Source organism: Pocillopora damicornis, chromosome 11, assembly GCF_964200805.1.
Source record: "Pocillopora damicornis chromosome 11, jaPocDami1.2, whole genome shotgun sequence".
NCBI lineage: Eukaryota > Metazoa > Cnidaria > Anthozoa > Scleractinia > Pocilloporidae > Pocillopora > Pocillopora damicornis.
Window position 1 is genome coordinate 15,102,538 of NC_142680.1, and position 20,941 is coordinate 15,123,478.

At 40.0% G+C, this 20,941-nt stretch overlaps 2 protein-coding genes across 4 annotated transcripts; both read right to left on the minus strand.

Moving 5' to 3' along the window:
* Positions 1–500: 500 nt before the first annotated feature.
* On the minus strand, positions 501–6,328 carry LOC113667444 (ATP-dependent DNA helicase PIF1-like). Of its 3 annotated transcripts, XM_089188061.1 has the most exons (8): positions 6,235–6,328; positions 5,191–5,972; positions 4,076–4,347; positions 3,855–3,961; positions 2,728–2,974; positions 2,320–2,407; positions 1,664–1,809; positions 501–963 (listed from the first exon to the last, which is right to left on the minus strand). In XM_089188061.1, exons 2-8 carry the CDS (start codon positions 5,966–5,968, stop codon positions 619–621), a joined length of 1,983 nt encoding a protein of 660 aa, XP_089044187.1. In that variant the 5' UTR covers positions 5,969–5,972; positions 6,235–6,328; the 3' UTR covers positions 501–618. The 3 variants fall into 3 exon arrangements, with proteins under 3 accessions (XP_089044187.1, XP_089044188.1, XP_089044186.1); XM_089188062.1 differs by lacking the exon at positions 6,235–6,328 and having other exon boundaries at positions 2,824–2,974; positions 5,191–6,086; XM_089188060.1 differs by lacking the exon at positions 6,235–6,328 and having other exon boundaries at positions 5,191–6,086.
* A 2,801-nt stretch (positions 6,329–9,129) lies between these two features.
* LOC113677956 (uncharacterized) lies at positions 9,130–14,588 on the minus strand. Its single transcript, XM_089186383.1, has 3 exons — positions 13,113–14,588; positions 11,046–12,920; positions 9,130–10,542 (listed from the first exon to the last, which is right to left on the minus strand). Exons 1-3 carry the CDS (start codon positions 14,586–14,588, stop codon positions 10,492–10,494), a joined length of 3,402 nt encoding a protein of 1,133 aa, XP_089042509.1. The 3' UTR covers positions 9,130–10,491.
* Between the last annotated feature and the right edge of the window lie 6,353 nt (positions 14,589–20,941).

The following is a 20,941-nucleotide window of genomic DNA, read 5'->3' on the forward strand; positions in this document are numbered from 1 at the left end:
GTATCTTTGTTATCTTCTGTTTGCTGATCTTTGGGCAATAACTTATATGTAGGAGTCTTCACCAGAATAAAAAAATATTTAATAAATAGAACAAGTTAAAATGGTTTAAATTAATAAAAATATTTTAATTATGCAGGTATTTATAAGAAATCTTTTTAACCATCCTCTACAAGCAATATGTATATGTAATCACATGAGGCCAAGTATTATTAAGGACTAATTGCACGAGAGTTTTCAAAATTTTCCAAAATTGCCCGAGTCGCGAAGCCACGAGGGCAATTTGGAAAATTTTGAAAACTCAAGTGCAATTAATCCTTAATAGTACGCGCAGTCTATTTTAAACAAATTTCAAGATAACAAACGGTTGCTATGCAACGGATTAGCCAATCATTAACAGGTAATCATGCCCTCTCTTGATTACTAAAAATGCCCTCGATTAAGAAAAAAATGCCCTCTCTCAACCAATCAGCGCTCAGTAATTTTGCCCTTTATTGATAAACAGTGTAATCAACTGTACAACTAATAGGATGTGTCTCTGAGTCTTATCTGAAGTGGTGTGTGCTAGTCTCTTGGGATCAGATAAATGCTTGAAACATTCCATGAGCAAGAAATTACAGCTCAGATTGTTGTCCTTTTCTTGTCAACTTCCTTTTCCCTTTCTCCCTTCTTACCACAGGTCTTGTACTGACTGTTGGTATATGAATACTTCACTTGGCAAGGGTAAATATTTTCTTTGTCTTCATTCTGAAAGTTGAAGCGATCAGTGGTGGCTTTCTTGACTTTTGTATCCCACTGCAGCCTTGCATAGTAACGCAAGACATCAGGGTGAGCGCGTACACACTTGCTATCAAAATCCAAAACTCTGAGGCCTTCAAGACTGCGGGCTCTTGAAAGTGCAACGTAAGCTTGGCCATATTCAAAGACTCTTGACAGAGAGATTTCAACACAATCCAGTGTCATACCCTGGAAGAAAAATTCTATTTTTCTGAGAACACTACAACAGCAAAGTGCAGTAAGTTACCTAATTTAGTTGATAAGGAAAATTGTCACAGAAATGGCTTGACCTCAACAGATTAGGTTCTTTTCCTGTTCCCCAGGGCAGAACCAACATCAGGCTTTTTTCAATTCAGTATCTATATCTGATATATCTCAAATTTCAGCAAGTGTGACAAATTTTAAAAACAAAAACTTTATACTTTTTAATTGTAATACCTCATTTTTCGAGGCTACTTTCCATTGATTCCTTTGTTGGTTCCTTTTATTGTTTTGCTTGGGTGCGTTTTTATCATTGGATGGCTCATTATTTTCATTAATTAATAACACTTTTGCAAATTGAAAGTTGCTGCTTTTTTCAATTTTCTGTGTAATATAACACTAGTAAAAGAAACCTATACTTTGAAAGACCTATGATTTATTTGAGCTTCCTCATCATTTCTCTCTAACCTAACATGGATGAAATTGTTAGTACTTCTGTGGTGGCACAGAGAGAAAAAAACCACTTTAAGTCCCAAAGCAATGCATACTGTGGGAAGAAATCTCTTATCAGCTTTGTTGGAAAGTTAGCCTTGCCTCAATTAAATGTAAAACCCTTTTTTCATCCACCCCACTATTATTACAAGAAGTTACCATGATTGCAACCTTTTTTTTTTTTGGCCTCTGTTACCTGGCTTTTGTGTATGGACACTGCCCATGCTAATTTAAGTGGCAGCTGTCGCCGAGTGACTGTTCCTCCACCAGGTGTTGATACAACCCACTTTTCAGAACCAATGATCTCTTCAATCCCAGAAACAAACTTGACAATAGGGTAACCTGAAGGAAATTGTGTCATTCAGCAATATAAAATCCTTCTAATGAGCCTATAATTTTTCAAAAGTTTGTATCACTTGAATTATAGTCCCAATCTTATTATGACTGGTCAAAAAATTATGAGGAGGTAACATTTTTATTCAGTAAACATTGTGACAGCCTTTTTGAATAGTTACCAGTGACAAAAAATAGCTGTCAAGTGTTGATCAAAGGAGAATTTCTTGAACACATTTCTCAGGAATCTCGCAATTGTGACTGCAAACTTATTTTCCTGCATATCAAATACATGAAATTTTCTGATAATACTGTTAGTGTGAATTTGGAAGCAATCTTTGTATTACTGTTATGAACTCTACTTTAAAAGCAGTGAAAATAAGGCCTGAAAGAAAAATTGGGGATTTGACCCAATGACCTCTGGATACCAATGCAGTGCTCTACTAACTGAGCTAACGAGCCAACTGGGAGCTGGTCATTATGTTGGTTCTTTATACTGTTAGTGTATAATTAACAGACCAGCAGATCCCTCGTCAAATCCTTTGATTATTCCACGAGCACCATTGACAAGTCCTTTCGAGACATTCAAGTTCTTAGCCAGCATCACCTGATAAAGGAGAAAAAGTATTTTGAATAAATCACTCAACATTTATCATTAACATTTACTAATAACAGGAGTTATCAATACCCAAAAGCGATCCACAGCCGAAGTGACCACATTGCAAGACAAAGATTACATTTCTCTTTTGAAGTGATGAATACATTACTACAATCTATTTTTATTTACAATGAGTTATCTAAGGCTGATGACCCATCATTGTTATGGTCATAAATAATTTATTTATTAAAGAAATATCATTATAACTATATTTTACATTTTACATTCTATAAATGTGTAAAGCAAAGCTGTATGTAAGAAGCTGTTACCTGTGCTCCTACTTTTAATTCCAAAGCATAAGACACAGGAACATGACTGTCAAGCATTGCGCTCATTCCACTGTCACTGTCAGTTGCTTCAAATACCTTCTTTTCACCAGGCAGTCTTGTCAAATGTATGTCATTTATCTGATTGACATTTTCCTTGTGGGTGCAAAGCTTGGTAGCAAGTATTCCTCCTTGTTCTATTAGTTGATTCTTAGTTGCAGTTAACTTGGATACAAGAGCATCTGAACAACTGGATACAACAGAATATTATTTACACAATAAGTAAAGGTAAGGGGACTGAGTGGAGTCCCATTTGGTCTGTCATCATACAAGTGATAACAAAATCAGAAGATTGTCCAGCAGGAGTCTGATTTGTTTATCAATAGTATGATCACAAACCGAATTAATTGACATTAAGTCTTATTACCAATTAATCATAAAAGTTATAATTTCCAAGAAAAGAAGAACAGCCAAGTTATGAAAGAAAGGGAAAATTTGCATTCTAAAACAGACAAAGGAGTAACAAGGCTGTGATTGGTTGATTTAAACCACAACTTTGAATGTGATTGGCTTATTGAACTGTTTGATAACAAACTGTCCAATAACAGACTGTCCAATAACAACTTGGCAAGTAAATTAGTAGAAAATAGGAGTTTTTTAAAACCATCTACAATTGAGGAAATTGTGATTTTTATGATAAGCTGAATTATACATGCAGTTTGATTGGTTCTTACTTAGGATCTGCTGGAGGACAGTCACATAGATGACCTCACCATTAGCAACATTTTGTCTCTTTATTGTATAAAGCAAATAGATACTATGTTGCAGTGGGTGGTAATAGTGATAGATCACAGAATATGTCAAAATGTAGTGAGAACATCAGAGACATACTCGGCCGTGGCTTGTGTGACACTTTTTTGTCCTTACCACATTTTAATGTCATCTGGGATCTGTTACTGAACAGATGCTCAGCAACATGGAATCTAGATGTTCAAGAGAAATGATAATGGTGGCTTGTTGTGACAGCTGCACTGTATCTTGAAAGACCACATTCACTCATATTGACACAATTCATATAAATTGTTCATTATGAATTAACATAAACTGCTTGCAAAAATTAAGATTTTTACCTTCCAACTCGCACATTCTTAAGAATTGAGATAAAGAGTGGATCTTTTTGTCTAAAGACATGTTTAAGCTCAATGGTTGTTTCAACACATTCACTCCAACTTTCTGCCTGAAATAATTGTCACAAAAAGTCAAAGGTTGCATAAAATCTCATGACAGTGGCTTGCATAAAATCTAATTGCCCAGTCTTTGGGTGAAATGTCAATGGATCACAATTTTTTACATGAAAGCAAAACTTTTTGGGTCCTTGTTGTTTTGTTACAGGAGGAAGCTGTAAGAAATCTCCTGATAAAATCAGCTGAATTCCACCAAATGGGATATTTTCTTTTTTTCTCACAGCACGGGCAACTGCTTCAAGTTTATCAAAATAGGTGGACTCAACCATTGAGATTTCATCAATAATCAAATGTTTACAACGTCTCCACTGTTGGGCTCGCCCAGGCCGTGATGCCAGATCCACACACTGAGCAAGAGGTGCACTTCCACTGCCAATACCTGTCATGCACAAGACCATGAAAACTAATCAAATTTTGAAAACCCATCAACAGAAATTAAAGTGGCTGCATGACATTCCTCTTGAAAGCCTTACCTCATAGGTTGTTCCAACCTACGAGAAGGTTTCTCGCCGTTATATTTAAGACCTGGACAAAATGTGAGTGACGTTATTTTTTTCTCAAAAAAAAAAACACAATATCACAAATCATATCCTATAGAGTCTATGTGACAGCTCTTCCCAGAGACTTCAGGATGGTGGCCTGTGATGGGTGAGGTCTTCCGTGGAGAAAGGGGCCAGAGGTTAGACGTACACAATTCTGCCTGGCATCATGTCTCCCAGACACTCACCCTAGTCTGAAAACAACTCTTCTCCTCAATGTTCTGCAAGCCGAGTCTTTCATTTCCATTACCCTGCCAGCAGAGTCTCCTTCAAGTACAGAAAAGTGGGTGGAGTGTGAGTTCACTTATTTCTGGTAAGGAAGGAAGGAAGGCGAATCTGCTGGCAAAGTAACCCCCTTTACACCCCCTCAACATTCTTTTCTGCATGTCAGTGGTTGTTCGTTGAACTTGGGGGCCTCACTCTAAGAGCTCCGCGCGGCGCACTAACATCAATTTTTTTTCCACTGAGTTTTTATGACACGCGCGACAGACCTAACCGAAAAGGAGGGCCTGCTCGAAGACTAATGAATTCTTTACTTCGCCAACGTTCCATCCCTTCCTTTCTCCCCAGAGCCATTAATCGACCAATTTCACTGCTGCCATCAATTATATGTCTAGCACAAATGTATGAGTACTACAATAAAAAGGAAAACGCTCCTCAGCACTCTTGCAAAGGGAACACACCTGCAAATGCATGAAGCGTAGTCCCACCAATATGACAAGCTGCTGCTCCAGTACTAGCAGTTATAAAGGTACTCTGAGGTGGTAACAGTGTTATCAAACGTTTCAAGAGATATGACTTGCCAGTTCCGGCACCACCAGTAAAAAACACACTCTTTCCAGCTCTTATGGCGTTCACCACTGCCATTTGCTCAGGTACAAGATTCATTTGAAAAGAACTCAAAGAGCTGAGACGTTTTCTTGCCGCTCCGTTGTGTTCTTCGTTTCCAAAACTCGAATCGCTTTCTTTACCTGTAGTTTTAATTCGCTTCGGTGTCACACCGTTCTTATCTTCTAGTGGTCTTTTCTTACAGCCTACTGTGAAATCCTTGTCTGTAAGAGGGCTTATGTTTTCAAACGACCGTGCTCTATCACTGAGAAGCCGTCTTCTGTTACTCGCAATTCCATTTTGTTTACTTTGAGCAAGTTTCAATGACAGACATTTTAAAAACGCTGCGAGCTGATTCGGTGGACAATTCGAAAACATTATTTGTATCTTCTGTGTTAGAAGTTTGATTGTAGCCTTCCCTTCCTGTAAAAACCGTTTGTGAATGGTTAATTCCTTCAGGAGAAAAGTCTTTCCCAACGGAGATCGACTACTGACAATTCGGAGAGCGATGTCGCGAAATTCATCTCGACCCAAGACAACTGTAATACTCTTGTACGTTCGCCGTTTCGTGACCACACCATTGGAATTGAGGTGTTCCACTGTCAAGCAGCATTCTAACTCACTAGCTTCCATCGCTCTATCGAAATAAAAGTTTAAAAACGTTTGAAAGAAATGGAAGCTTTGATCGAAAGGAATCAGTCGTCTTTTTCACCTTTAAATTTTGGTGTTCCAAGACATCGACCAATCACATGCAAGGAGTAAGTAGTCTCCAGTCCTCTTTGTCGGGGTCTCAAACTGGCTAAATTTAGCAAGAATGTCACAAAGGATGCTATATTCTATCGTCTTAACTTCGGTCCATTCCGATGATTTGGCCCTCCAAATTGTTCAACGAACCTCACCTGAATACCCCTGAATTGATTCATTCGCGCAGTGAACTTTGGAAGCTTACAATATCCCAGTTCTTCCCTCGTGGGCTTTTCCACGTATAGCTTTGCTTTGCAATGTCTTGTAACGCTCTGCCATTGTTAGCCTGCAGTGAAGCCTTCTGACCGGCCATGTTTGTACGGTGTTGGGAAGGGGCCGCGGATAGCCAGAATACTACTGACCTACTCCATCCGGAATCCCCTCTCCTTCCTTCTGAATTTTTTCCCCAATTCTTCGGTTTTTATTTTCTCAATACCCTCCAAAAGTGTAAATGATAGTAAAATAATTTATGTTCTGAAGCATGATTGTGTTTTTGGGCCCTTCTCAGAGTCATAACCTTCGCCTAACGGAAAGAGCTAAAATAACTCTAAGTCGGGCGCAATACATAGTTATGCCCAAGAACAGAAACTTTGTATTATTTCATTGTAAAAAAACGTTTGGACCCGAGCGTTATCTGAGAAGAAGGCTGGAGATATGTCGGACACTACGAACTTTCGCATGTGCTCCCAGTCTCGCCACAGAATGAATGGGGACATTTAGATGCCCTCCGAGAGATTCAACTGCCGTTTGTCAATACGTAGATGTCAATTGGTCTCTCACCAAGTGAGTGCAGTTCACAAGTGCTTATTTATTTCAAATTGTACAAGAAAAATCATGTGATTACGTATCAATAACATACATGAAAAAATACGAGATAGCTTATCATAATTGTGCAGAGGCAAAGCGCGCGCATCAAGTGAAAAAATAATTTATTCAAACGGTGCGTTCGGGCAAAACAACCGCGTACGATCAAAACAATAATATACAATGATATTTTCACATCTTTAGGGCACAAAAAGTTCAAAGTTCGGCTAAACACCGAATCACTTTCGATGAAATGGAATCGTCGTTTGCGGGGTTTAATCATGTTTGCTTTTAATTTCGGCGCGGAATCGCTCGAGCAAAGTGTTAGGCTGAGTCTTCTCGTAATTTTCAATTTCCTCGGCAATTCCCTTCTCTAAACACTACTTTTTCCGAACAGATAACGAAAGAGTAGTGCTTTTTACGGTGTTTTCGTTGTTAGAGCTGTTTTTCAGCTGCTGTCGTGTTGTTGCGGTGGCGAAAGAAAACCTACTTGAAACACCGGCCATTGTTTCGCTCGCCTGTTTCAGTGTATCCAAATGTTGCGGCATCCAAGGCTCGCATTTGATTGGCTATCTGTAAGTTTCTTTGACTACTGACCAATCAGAATGTCTGGTTTGTTACTTCTTTGCACTGAATTAACCTTCTTCTGCATTGAATTACCTGGAAACTGCATTTATCTTAACGAATCCGAACTGAGTAATTTTTTCATGTATATTATTAGGAACAGTAATGAGCCACGATCTTGAAGTTGGGGCAAAATAGAGGAACTCAAAATTTCCCCCATAATCAAGTTGTATGGGCCGAAAAAGCAGTTAATAAAAATAAATTTTCTCTCTCTCTCTCTCTCTCTCCCCCCCCTCTCCCCCCCTCTCACCCCTCTCTCTCTCCCCCCCCTCTCCCCCCCTCTCACCCCTCTCTCTCTCTCCCCCCCTCTCACCCCTCTCTCTTTCCCCCTCTCTCACCCCCTCTCTCCCCTCTCTCTCCCCTCTCTCCCCCTCTCTCTCCCCCTCTCTCCCCCTCTCTCTGCCCCTCTCTCTCCCCCTCTCTCCCCCTCTCTCTCCCCCTCTCTCCCCTCTCTCCCCCTCTCTCTCCCCCTCTCTCTCCCCCTCTCTCCCCCTCTCTCTCCCCCTCTCTCCCCCTCTCTCCCCTCTCTCCCCATCTCTCTCCCCCTCTCTCTCCCCCTCTCTCCCCCTCTCTCCCCTCTCTCCCCATCTCTCTCCCCCTCTCTCCCCCTCTCTCCCCCTCTCTCCCCTCTCTCCCCCTCTCTCTCCCCCTCTCTCCCCCTCTCTCCCCTCTCTCCCCATCTCTCTCCCCCTCTCTCCCCTCTCTCCCCATCTCTCTCTCCCTCTCTCCCCCTCTCTCCCCCTCTCTCCCCCTCTCTCCCCCTCTCTCCCCTCTCTCCCCTCTCTCCCCATCTCTCTCCCCCTCTCTCCCCCTCTCTCCCCTCTCTCCCCCTCTCTCCCCTCTCTCCCCATCTCTCTCCCCCTCTCTCCCCTCTCTCCCCATCTCTCTCTCCCTCTCTCCCCCTCTCTCCCCCTCTCTCCCCCTCTCTCCCCCTCTCTCCCCCTCTCTCCCCTCTCTCCCCTCTCTCCCCATCTCTCTCCCCCTCTCTCTCCCCCTCTCTCCCCTCTCTCCCCATCTCTCTCCCCATCTCTCTCCCCTCTCTCCCCTCTCTCCCCATCTCTCTCCCCCTCTCTCCCCCTCTCTCTCCCCCTCTCTCCCCCTCTCTCCCCTCTCTCCCCATCTCTCTCCCCCTCTCTCCCCTCTCTCCCCATCTCTCTCTCCCTCTCTCCCCCTCTCTCCCCCTCTCTCCCCCTCTCTCCCCTCTCTCCCCTCTCTCCCCATCTCTCTCCCCCTCTCTCCCCCTCTCTCCCCCTCTCTCCCCCTCTCTTTCCCCCTCTCTCCCCCTCTCTCCCCTCTCTCCCCATCTCTCTCCCCCTCTCTCCCCCTCTCTCCCCTCTCTCCCCCTCTCTCCTCCTCTCTCCCCCTTTCTCCCCCTCTCTCCCCTCTCTCCCCCTCTCTCCCCCTCTCTCCCCTCTCTCCCCCTCTCTCCCCCTCTCCCCCCTCTCTCTCCCGCTCTCTCCCCCTTCCCTCCCTGCCCCTCTCTCTTAAGGTAAAGTAAGTTTATTTTTGTTACTAATTACTCAGACCACATAGACAATGGACCACGAAATAACTACGTGTGAGTTTATTTCAGACTAATAGGAACTGTTTTTTATGTCTTTTAACTAAACTAATGCGTTATTTTCGTTCCTTTTGAGGTTAAGGCTCTTTTTCTTTAACAAAAATGAAAACATGAGTTACACAGTGTCCCACCTTAACTCACCCAGCCGAAAAAACAACTCTTGCATGTATTGCATGCCTATGATTTTACTGTTTGTCCAGTCCACTGTTTCTTCTTTTTACTTTGTTTGTTTCGATTATATTGAGAACTGTTTTTTTTTTCACTGCTCTGTTTGGAATTTTTGTTCAGTTGAATCTTGTGCATAGCTCGTTCTCTCCTCCGATTAAATATTTCATTCAAATCTTACACAATGCTTTTCTCGTCTCTGTTTGATTTCCAAGGTAATATCTACATCACTGTTTGTTTTAACTTTAATTTCTTTCCTATATTAGAATCTAGCCCTCTGTTCTTTTCCTTAACCCTTTAACTCTCATGAGTGACCAAGAAAGAATTTCTCCTTACAATATCAACACAGAATCAAGCAGACAAGTGAGGAGAATAAAGAAGAAAACCCAATTAGGGAACTACGGGCTGATCCAATACCAAATTCTCCAAATTGAAATCATAAGTATTTCATGGCAGACAGTAGGGAGAGTTTCTAATGAGATCATGGAAGTTAAAGGGTTAATTCTGGCTGATTGTCACGTTCATATCCTACCAACTGTTTGCACTCTTCTGTTTGACGTTAGTGTCTCGCGCAATGTTTTTTCCTAATTTTATCTCAATAATTCGCTCACCGTTTCTCTTCTTCTATATTTGTTAATACTTTTCTTTTCGTATATTGCACTCTGTTTGTTCTCTTCTTCACTTCACTTTTAGATTAATATGTAGCGCCCTGTTCACAACACTGTTTGATTTTTGCGGTAATTCTCAAGCATTTTCCTCTTTGTCTGATTTTTACATAATTATCTTCTCTTTTTTTTTTGATTGTGTCTTCAGTATCTCGGCACTTTTTGTTCCCTCTTCTGTTAGTTTGTTATCATCTCCTGCACCTGTGAACAGTCACTCACTCACTTCAATGATCACGTGTGCGTCCAACGGTAGAATTGAAACCAGAATTATAATGATTTAAATCAAGAATTAATTTCGAGTTTTGACGAAACTTTGCCAACATTCTCACATTTTTATACATTGAGCTAATTTCCTGCGTTCAGTTTCCTCATCCGAATTTATTGTAGTTCCCTTTTGATAATAATTAATAGATCAAACAACTTAATTGCAGGTTTCATCGTCGCTGCCTTTCGATTAAGCCCTGCCTACAAAAGCACGCAAAATCTACTACTTGACTAAATAAAAAAATTAAAAATGTCTTCGCAAAGTAATACTAGTGTCCATTGAACGACAATGTTTAGGAAGAAGAATCTTTGTGGTGTAGGATCGGTAGTCACTCTGTTTCTTCTCCGCCTCGTTGTTCTCCTCCTCGAGTTCTTCTTTCCTGAAAAAAGATTATAAATTCGTCACTATTTCAGTTTTAAAGTAGACGGAACCGATTTCCAATTAAAGAAATTACTTTCTTCTTCAATGCCATTGGGTATGATTGTCCAAACTTGTCGAACATACCTTGTTTGATACGAAAGTGACTTTAAGATTGTCAATTTATTGTTATTTTTGTTCATTTTTTACAGATAAAGTGAACTTTTTCAGCTTCTCAAGTTACCTTCATCGTCATAGCGTTTAGTATCGCATCGACTTTGACTAATTATTTCTGAGTATATTGCATACAAAAGAAACGCTAATTCAAAGCCAATTTTAAAAAGCCTTCTCTGAAAAAATTGTGGCTTCGATTGCTAGATAAAATCAAGTTCTTTTTCCTGGCATTTTATGGATGAAAGACAAAGACAAACACAAACAAAAAAATTACGACAACTGAGTGAACTGAACAAGTTCAGTGTGCTAATCGGTTTATCGTAGAAAATTGCTCATTATAATCAGACTTACCCTTTTTTCAAATGTCACGTTATCCCCCATCAACACAAACGGGGCCCACTGGGAAGGTTTGGAGAATCCATTGCTTCTCAACCACTGAACGGCCTGGTGAAGAGATTCACTGGCACTTTCTCCACGCACAAGGTGTTTATAGAAACACTTCATGAGCTTCGCCGTTGCTTGGTCTTCTATAGCCCACGATGCTACCAACACTGAACGTGCACCAGATGCTAAGAATGCACGAGCGATTCCAATAACTCCTTCTTTTTTAACCAATCCACGCCCACTGTGACAACAGCTGAGTACTACCAGTTTAGCTCGCACTTGAACTCCTTCAATGTCGGACATTGTCAGGAGGTAGTCTTCCTCTTTTGGAGTATTGTTAGTAGTACATTGAGGAGAGAGGGCAATCTCTCCTCTTTCGGGATTTCCATGTGCGGCAAGATGTATCAGATTCACTGAAGGTATTGCTTGAAGAACCGCCTGCTTTGTTGCGCGACTTCCCAATAAGGGCTGAACACCCAGCAGTTGACCAACCATCTCTGCTTCCTTACTTGCAAAGAACAATGGTATAATGTCAGTGAGACGTCCATTGTATTGCACTTCGCCAACCGTAGGATCACCCACAACCAGTCCGCCAGTTTGACTGTGATAGTCTGTTGGACATTCTTGAATGAGACCGAGAGTTGTCAGTGAAGGGACGATGCGTATTCTGTACTTCTCCGATAGATACTTTCCGCCTTGTTCATCACGCAAGGCAGCAAATGGGACTCGGTACGAAAAATGATCCGGTACAATGATGATTTCGGGCTCTGTGAGCAAATCTGCCACAGGTGCGACGATCCATTCGTAGCACAAATGATGACTTCTTCCGGTATCTTTGGTTTTGTCACCTCGCAAATTTGCTTGGCTCTCTTCATGAAGAGATGTCGTCACGTTGTCATCCAGCGATCGGTCTTCGCAGTTTGCCGTGGGTAAAACACCAAAGCATTTGGCGCTCTTTTTGAAAACACCTTCCACTTCACAAACTTGCTCAGCGATAAGAGTGTCTATTTTCACTTGGTCTGTTTTTCGAAAGAAAATGTCTCCATTTGCTTTCAATACCCAGAGAAGAACTTGCCAATCTTCGTACGAAATGTACAAAAAAACACTGTTACTTTCTCTTCTCGCGATGTTTTCAATCCCGAACCATGATCGTGGATCAGCTGAGATGTGGCTTTGAGCGGAGTACTTGTCTGCCATGAATTCTACGAGGACTCTTGCTCGTCCCAGTTCCTCAACATAGAGAGCATCTCGAAATTTTCCAGTATCGCAAAGGAGGTGAGTGAGTAACTTGTAGGGAAAGGTACCGCCTCTCTCTAACAGAGACATTTTAAATCCAATGTTTCCTTTCTGAAGAGTTCTGATTTGTTCATATTTTTCAATACATTGGAGAAGATATCCTATTGCCTCCACTACCTCTGACTGCGATATCTTTAACTCTGTAATAAGGAGAAGGCTTTCAAACTCATTCATTTTGTGTCCAATTTCGCTGCTTATGGAACAAGCTTTCTTTAAATAATATGCTGCCTTATCATATTCACCGAACAATTGGGATAGATATCCAACATCTAGGCATAGTTGTGCTTCGCGCTTTCTATTGCCACATTCTCTGATGATTGTAAGCGCCTCCTCACAATGTTCTTTTGCCTTCTGACTGTCATTTACAGCATTAGAGACATGTGCCAAGCTTAAAAGAGCCATTGCTTCCAGTGTTCTGTCACTAATTGCAATACCGACGCCGAAAGCTTTGTCAAAATATTCTTTAGCTTGCCGAAGTTCTTTAAGATTCCTGTACACGTTTCCAAGTTTCAAGTATGTTGTTCCTTCTCCTCCTCTGTCACCAATTTCTATCGCGATGGCAAGTGCTTTCTCGTAATATTCTTTAGCATTCTGATATTCGCGAAGGGAATAAAACACACTTCTGAGGTTTCCGTATGTTCTTCCTTCTCCTCTTCTGTCGCCAATTTCTATCTTGATGGCAAGTGCTTTCCCAAGATATTCTTTAGCATTCTGATATTCGCCAAGGGAATGAAACACACCTCCGAAGTTCCCGTATGTTGTTCCTTCTCCTCCTCTGTCGCCAATTTCTATCTTGATGGCAAGTGCTTTCTCGTGATATTCTTTAGCATTCTGATATTCGCCAAGGGAATCAAACACACATCCGAGGTTCCCGTATGTTGTTCCTTCTGTTCCTCTGTCGCCAATTTCTATCGTGATGGCAAGTGCTTTCTCGTGATATTCTTTAGCATTCTGATATTCGCCAAGGGAATAAAACACACATCCGAGGTTCCCGTATGCTGTTCCTTCTTCTCTTCTGTCGCCAATTTCTATCGCGATGGCAAGTGCTTTCTCGTGATATTCTTTAGCATTCTGATATTCGCCAAGGGAATGAAACACATTTCCGAGGTTCCCGTATCTTGCTCCTTCTCCTTTTCTGTCGCCAATTTCTATCGCGATGGCAAGTGCTTTCTCGTGATATTCTTTAGCATTCTGATATTCGCCAAGGGAATGAAACACACTTCCGAGGTTCCCGTATGTTGTTCCTTCTCCTCCTCTGTCGCCAATTTCTATCGCGATGGCAAGTGCTTTCTCGTGATATTCTTTAGCATTCTGATATTCGCCAAGGGAATGAAACACACTTCCGAGCTCCCCGTATGTTGTTCCTTCTCCTCCTCTGTCGCCAATTTCTATCGCGATGGCAAGTGCTTTCTCGTGATATTCTTTAGCATTCTGATATTCGCCAAGGGAATCAAACACACATCCGAGGTTCCCGTATGTTGTTCCTTCTCCTCCTCTGTCGCCAATTTCTATCGCGATGGCAAGTGCTTTCTCGTGACATTCTTTAGCATTCTGATATTCGCCAAGGGAATGAAACACAATTCCGAGGTTCCCGTATCTTGCTCTTTCTCCTCTTCTGTCGCCAATTTCTATCGCGATGGCAAGTGCTTTCTCGTGATATTCTTTAGCATTCTGATATTCGCCAAGGGAATGAAACACACTTCCGAGGTTCCCGTATGTTGTTCCTTCTCCTCCTCTGTCGCCAATTTCTATCGCGATGGCAAGTGCTTTCTCGTGATATTCTTTAGCCTTCTGATATTTACTGAGTTTAGCACAGACATTTCCAAGTCTCCCATGAGCCAGTGCTTCTTCTCTTTTGGGACCAATTGTTTTCATGATGGTGAGTGCGCATTTAAAGAGTTGCTTGGCCTCCACAAATCGGCTTTTTGCTTCATATTTGTCTCCCAGTTTTATGTTTAGTCTCCAAGCATGGTGAAATGTGTCAAGAAGTTTGGTGGCATGTCTTTCTGCATCTGCGTAACCGGAGATGGCGTAATACGCATTGAATAGTACATCGGAGATATCAAGGTGACTACCAGAGTCAAGGTTTTGAAGTAGAATTACACATTCATTACATAACTCAGTCGCTTGTAGGCCTCGATCAGTGTTCAGGAGAAATATGACGACATTTAAACCCATCTTGACTGATATAAGGATTTCTGCAGCGTCACTCATTACGGCTCTCTCCTGTTTATTGTCGTAGGAAAGAATCAACAAGAAAGGGAAGCTTAAAAAAAGAAACACTGATAAATGTCGGAGTTTATAAAGTGTTTTCTAGGAAATTTGTGGTTGTCTTCCTTCTTCCTTTTTACAGATTTCTGAGAGCAACATTCCTTTTTCACTTTTTTTTCAGACCAGTCACAAGTGTATCATCTGGGTTCAAATTACAACAATCGTAGAGGGGATTTGGATACAGCTATCAAAAAGGTTTCACCAGTAGACCAGCGGTTAATTTACCAATCGTGATATGTTTGGATTCACTCGTGATGAGTAAATGTGAAGCGTAACTTTTACATCTATGAACAAATGAGGAGCGTAATTTGCCTCCTGAAATATACGTGACTGGTCAATTTCTTCTTCCATTCCGTGAAAACATCAAACTTAATCAGCTCTGATTTCCATTGCTATTTGTTTCAAAATCGAGGTAAATCAATATATCTTAAATCGATTTGGAGATATCCATCTACGTGACGTAGATCTATTTTCGTTGCGTCGTGGAAAAATTTGATGGACATAAATCCAACAAAAAAATCCAAATTCTACAATTAAACGAAGTATCAAACTATTCAATTGTGCCCTGATGAAGATATTTGTGCAAGATTTGAGTTGGTATTTCTAACCGTTTGTCCCATAGAGATCAAGCCGACATGTCAGTCTTAGAAACTCGCTTGGTTAATTTGAGATGAAGAAATTAGAACATGTAACTGTCGTCAATGATTAACCGCCCATCAATTATTTTGAGATAATACAGCATAAATTTGGGCAAAGAGCAAAATTCTACCCAGCGTTTCAACCGCTTACAAAATGCTTTGTTTTTCAGGCGAGGGAAAATCTTCCTATTTCATTCCACCACATACGCGTTACTTCAGTAAGTCATATACCAGCTTCTCCAATTTTTTTGTTTCGTAAAATGATTAAGTCAATTTCATTCATGGAAAATGAAACTGGGGAAGCAATAAAAATGCAGAAATTAAATAAAACGAACAGCTCACCTTTTGAAAACAGAACATGTCTTTTATATTAGTGCCTGATAGCGTGACTAATGAAAACAAAAATAAGAAAATGAAATGAGACTTTCCCAGACAAATGTAAATGCAAACGTTTTACTCGCACAGTTGGTGAGAAGTCATCATCAAAATAAAAAAAATCCTAAGATGGAAGAAAGATTGTTTCTTAAGTTGCTCATAAGATTCATCTAATAACATATGGGATCTTCTTTGTTTAAATCATCACAGAACTGATGAACTTGTAGTTTCTCCTTACAATATCAATATACACTTAATGTATGGTCCCGAGGGAAACATTTAGCTTTGTTTTCCCGAGAGTCCAACAAAAAAACAAAACTAACTAGTTTCCCGAGGGACCATACATTAAATGCTATTTTATATACGGATAGAAGCGATCCTCGCAGCTAAGAGCACTACTGAACGAGTAGTTGAAGTAAGACCTGAAAAAAATTCAGGCCCGTACGGGATTTGAACCTCTCACCTCTGCACATATATGATTTTTATATATTTCCAATCATTATTCACCACTTTGTTATATATTTAGACTTTCCCTTCAACAATCATTTGGAAAAATCATGCTGTTGTATTCGGCGCGCAGGCAACAACTGCAAAATTGTATTCCGGTCGAGATACATTTGAATTTGATCAGGAGCACGTGACCAAGAATCAACCAATCACAGTACTTGTTTTGTTTAGGGAAAGTCTAAGTACATAACAATATACCATATAGCAATGCTGAGAGTAAACAGACTCATCAATCAGAGGGTGCTATCTTCATGAGTAACAAGTTTTCATCCAAAACATATTAACGCATAATGTTCATGAAATAAATTTTTAACCGCTCACCTTAAAAAACTAAAAGATCTCTGGATAGTTAGGAGACCAAAATCACAAAACTGATATAAACTTTCTCTGCAAAGCAATGAAGAATGCGAAGAGCTACTGTAAGATTGAATAGGAAAATTATCGGTTAAAAGTAATCATTATAAACGTAATAAGGATGGAACTTGCATTACAGCTTGCCCATAAGAGATCTCAATAACTACTGGAGCTCACATATCATTGCTGGTTTTAATTTTGCTTCGCTCGATTTTTAAAGCCATCAAGTTACAGAAGGGAGGAACATGTTGCTTCTCTTTCCACAATCAACATATTATTTAGTGAACAAGCGACGAGAATACTTATCAGCTGAGGGCTTTTTCTTCATACAACATTCAAGTCTCCCTACTGACAAGCAAGGTAATGTGAGGGAGCTAGAAGGAAGAATAGCTGATGGTATCATAAATTTAAAAGTTAAAAATGATGCAGACCTTTAATATTTTGCAGTCCAAATCAAAAATTTATTCCAGTTTGGAAGCTCTCCACAAATATCATTGGATTGTTTGGAATTACAACTCTTTCTTATCACTGAATTTGCTACATTTACTGAACCAGAAATATTTTTCGAAGCGGGAAAAGAATAACTATTACTAAATTTAGGTTTTTTGCTGGTAACCCTTTCAAAAATAAACACGCTTTGTTTGGGTGATGAGACCAAAAGTGGCGAGAAACAGAGATAAATGCAAGCAGCTCGTGTGAGAAAAAAGTGCTAAGTTTGATCGGTCTAACACAAGAAACTGTAAACTGCAGGTGATAATCTCTTGGTGTGAGAGATATCAATATGACTTTCTGTTTCGCCCATAGCGTCGCTGAAAAAACATTGAAGCGCTATTCTTTCCACATCAAAAATCGCTTCCCTTGAATTCAATTTCTGTTGCGCCTGATTTGAGCAGGCGCCGAAAATATTTTTTAAATAAAAAGAGGGAGAGAGAGAGATGGGACTGTAAGCTAATATTTTCTTTATTTTTACTGCTTACTCTTGAACAAAGAGTATTATCTTGTTTCGTATGCTGATCGAAAAACTGAGGAAGCCGAGAGTAAAAGACTGAAATAACACTTTCCTTGCAAAACAGAGATGAATGACAATCTGACAAGAGTGAAAGAAAATTAACAGCTCGATCGGTGAAACTAAGAATCGTTTAGAAAACCTAAAACAGAACAAAGTCGCTTTGTAACTTCCCCGTAATTTAAATAAAAAACATGGCACCTTCGTGTTCTTTTTTTTAAAAAATTTCAGATTTAAAAATCTGATTTTCCGGTTCATTCATCGCGTATCTGCTTTTACTCTTTCACTCCCAGACTATGACACCAAATAATTGTTTAACGTGCAATTTCTCCCTACAGTATCAATATATTCTTCAGCCAACAGTTTTGGAGAATAGAGAAACTTATCAGCTGGACGGCGTCAAATTGACGCAACACTTCATTCTCTAAAAATATTTACTGAGATATTTGTTACATTTGCAAAGGAGACTTAGTAAGATCGTGGAAGTTAAAGGCCTAAAATTGAGTTCATCATTTTATTTTGCAGACTATATTCAGTTGAAGTCAAGTTTTAAGCAACAAGTCTTTGCCAAAATCTAGGATTATTTGGAGGTTAAATTCTCTGGCTTTGAATGTCCAGTGCAAAACATTTCAGTTTTTTAAAGCGGGAAAGATTGTTTATAGATTTACTAACCTTTTACGCAAGAAGCTTGCTTTGTTTGATATTCTAGTCGAATGACTGATGAAACCAAAAGCAAGAAACCCAAATACGACTTCCCCTGCAAAACAAAGATAAATGCAAATAGCTATTGTAAGAAAGACGTCAAAGCTTCTGTAAAATAGAAGTAAAATGGTTTAAAAAAATTGATGAACCGAAGAGGGAAAAACGGTTACCAAGTATAAAGATTGAGCTCGATTTGTACAGAACAACAGCAAAAGAAAGCCGTTTAGGAACCTGAAAATCAATCACTCACCATCCTCTCCATAAATTAAGCACACAGGGTTGAATTATGAAGTAGACTAGACTTCCGCGCCTCGAATTAATTTGAAATTTAGCAATACTGTGCGATTTGTGCATACTCTGCGTTTGAACTGACACTGAAAAACATTAAGCTACATATGAAGGCCAAGGAAACAACATTAGAAGAGCCGGTCCAAACGGAGATTTTATAAGAAGACGCAACACTTCATTCTCTAAAAAACATGTACTGAGATATTTGTTACATTTGCAAAGGAGACTTAGTAAGATCATGGAAGTTAGAGGCCTAAAATTGAGTTCATCATTTTATTATGCAGACTTTGATCAGTTGAAGTCAAGTTTTAAGCAACAAATCTTTGCCAAATCTAAAATTATTTGGCGGTTAAATCCTCTGGCTTTGAATGTCCAGTGCAAAACATTTCAGTTTTGTAAAGCGGGAGCAACGTTTAATCATCGAACTAAAAAAGTGCATGAAAAAAGTATGATTACGCGATTGTTAGACCCTGTGTTTTTAACTGCATGAGGAACGAGAAGCTAATAAAAAAGTAAACAGAACATTAAATTACTAATTATGTGTTGTGAGCTAAACTATTTTACAGGGCTTTCGAGGAAACGAACAAATTGACGACGTTTAGGAAAACGATAGCGACCATTTCATTACATCGACAACCTAGTTCTCAGATTGGGGTGGGAAGAAGAGAAACCCTGGGAACGAGGTTGCGACATCAGTAAATGTTCCAATATTAGCCACAGGGATATCCCACCTTAAACGGCTTCAGAGACAGCTATTAGAACAAAATCGGAATCGAGTGAGAACAGGAACAACATTTTTTTCCTATCTCTGGAGCACATTTGATTGACACACTTCATTAATAATAACTTCGTCGTTAACAATTCCAGAGGGTATACAGGACGGCGACAGAGATTCTTTCCCCATGCTCCCGACGAACTTTATGGCATGACTGAATGAAAGTTCTGTTGGAACAGTTAAATAACACACGGCAAAAAAACATGCGTTCACTGTTAATTTTCCGAAATGGTGAATGACTGAGAAATTCAACATTAAACTGACGTTTTCCGATATCTGAAAACGTGCGGCAAATTCACAGCTCACTCTCAGTAAAACTCAGGAAAAACACGAAGTTCATCGCAAGTTATCCAGCACCAGGAATATACCAATGAATAGCCTGTTCTCCTGAACGTTTTTCTACAGTTTTCCCGTGCGCGCGAACGCGGCATTTTCCAAGCGTTTTCCCACAGAATAACTAACGGTGAATGCCATAAAACATGAGGTTTGTCGATTGTTTTCCTGCTCCACGAAAACGCTATTGTATAGCTTGTTTTCCTGAACATTTTACTAAAGTTTTCCCGAGCGCACGATCGCTGCATTTTCCGAGCGTTTTTCTCGCAGAATTACCAACGGTAAATACCATGAAAACATGATGTTTGTCGATTGTTTTCCTGCTCCACGAAAATGCTAGTGTCTAGCTTGTTTTCCTGAACGTTATTATATAATTTTCCCGAGCGCGCGAACGTTGCATTTGTCGAGCGTTTTCCTGCAGAATTGCGAACGGTTAATGCCATAAAAACAATAAGTTGGCCGATTGTTTTCCTACTCCACGAAAACGCCACTGATAGCTTGTTTTCCTGAACGTTTTTCTATAGTTTTCCCGAGCGCACGATTGATACATTTTCCAAGCGTATTCCCGGATAATTACTAATAGCATGAAAACATGATCTTCGTCGATTTTTTTCAAGGGAGGTAAACGTGTAGCGAAAGTATGCAAGACAATATAAAAGAGGTTCTAAAAATCTTGTGGGACGAGTCACGATTGCCATCGATCGCCTTTATTGACCTTTACTCAGGTGGTTAGTTGTACGCCGACATGGCTAGAACTAACCTGAAGTATAAAGAAATTTTTTAACGTGACCTTTCTGTTGTACGTTTTCTTTCTCAAGGAAAAAAGGATTTATTTCCAAATATGCAAATATTTTGTTAAAGGTATAATCTGTTACCAGTTGTTTACGTTTAATTGACGTGATTTTCCCAATTTTTAAAGCGTCGGCGCTCGGTCCTTATTGAAAGCCCGGAAATGAATTATATACCTGCTTTTATAAAAATATTTCCCTTTCCAATAATTCTAAATTTCAAGAGATTTAGTGCTTTACCGGGCAAAGGAAATGTCGCTCAAAAAAGTGCACTAAATAAAGAATTTTCAGTACGCGAATTTTAGCGATTGTTGAAAGCTTCCTGTGGCCTAACAATTCAAATCTACAGGTCTTTAAATTGACTCTAAAACTTGATTAACCTTCAAAGAGATATTTCTATGCTTAAAACAGGGTTTTAATGCGATGCGACTCAGATCAGAGTAGATTGTTTGAGAGGGTATGAGACGTGTTTATTTCAGCTGTTTTCAAGACACGTGGGGTGTTCTAAGTTTTAATTTTTTCTTGTTTTA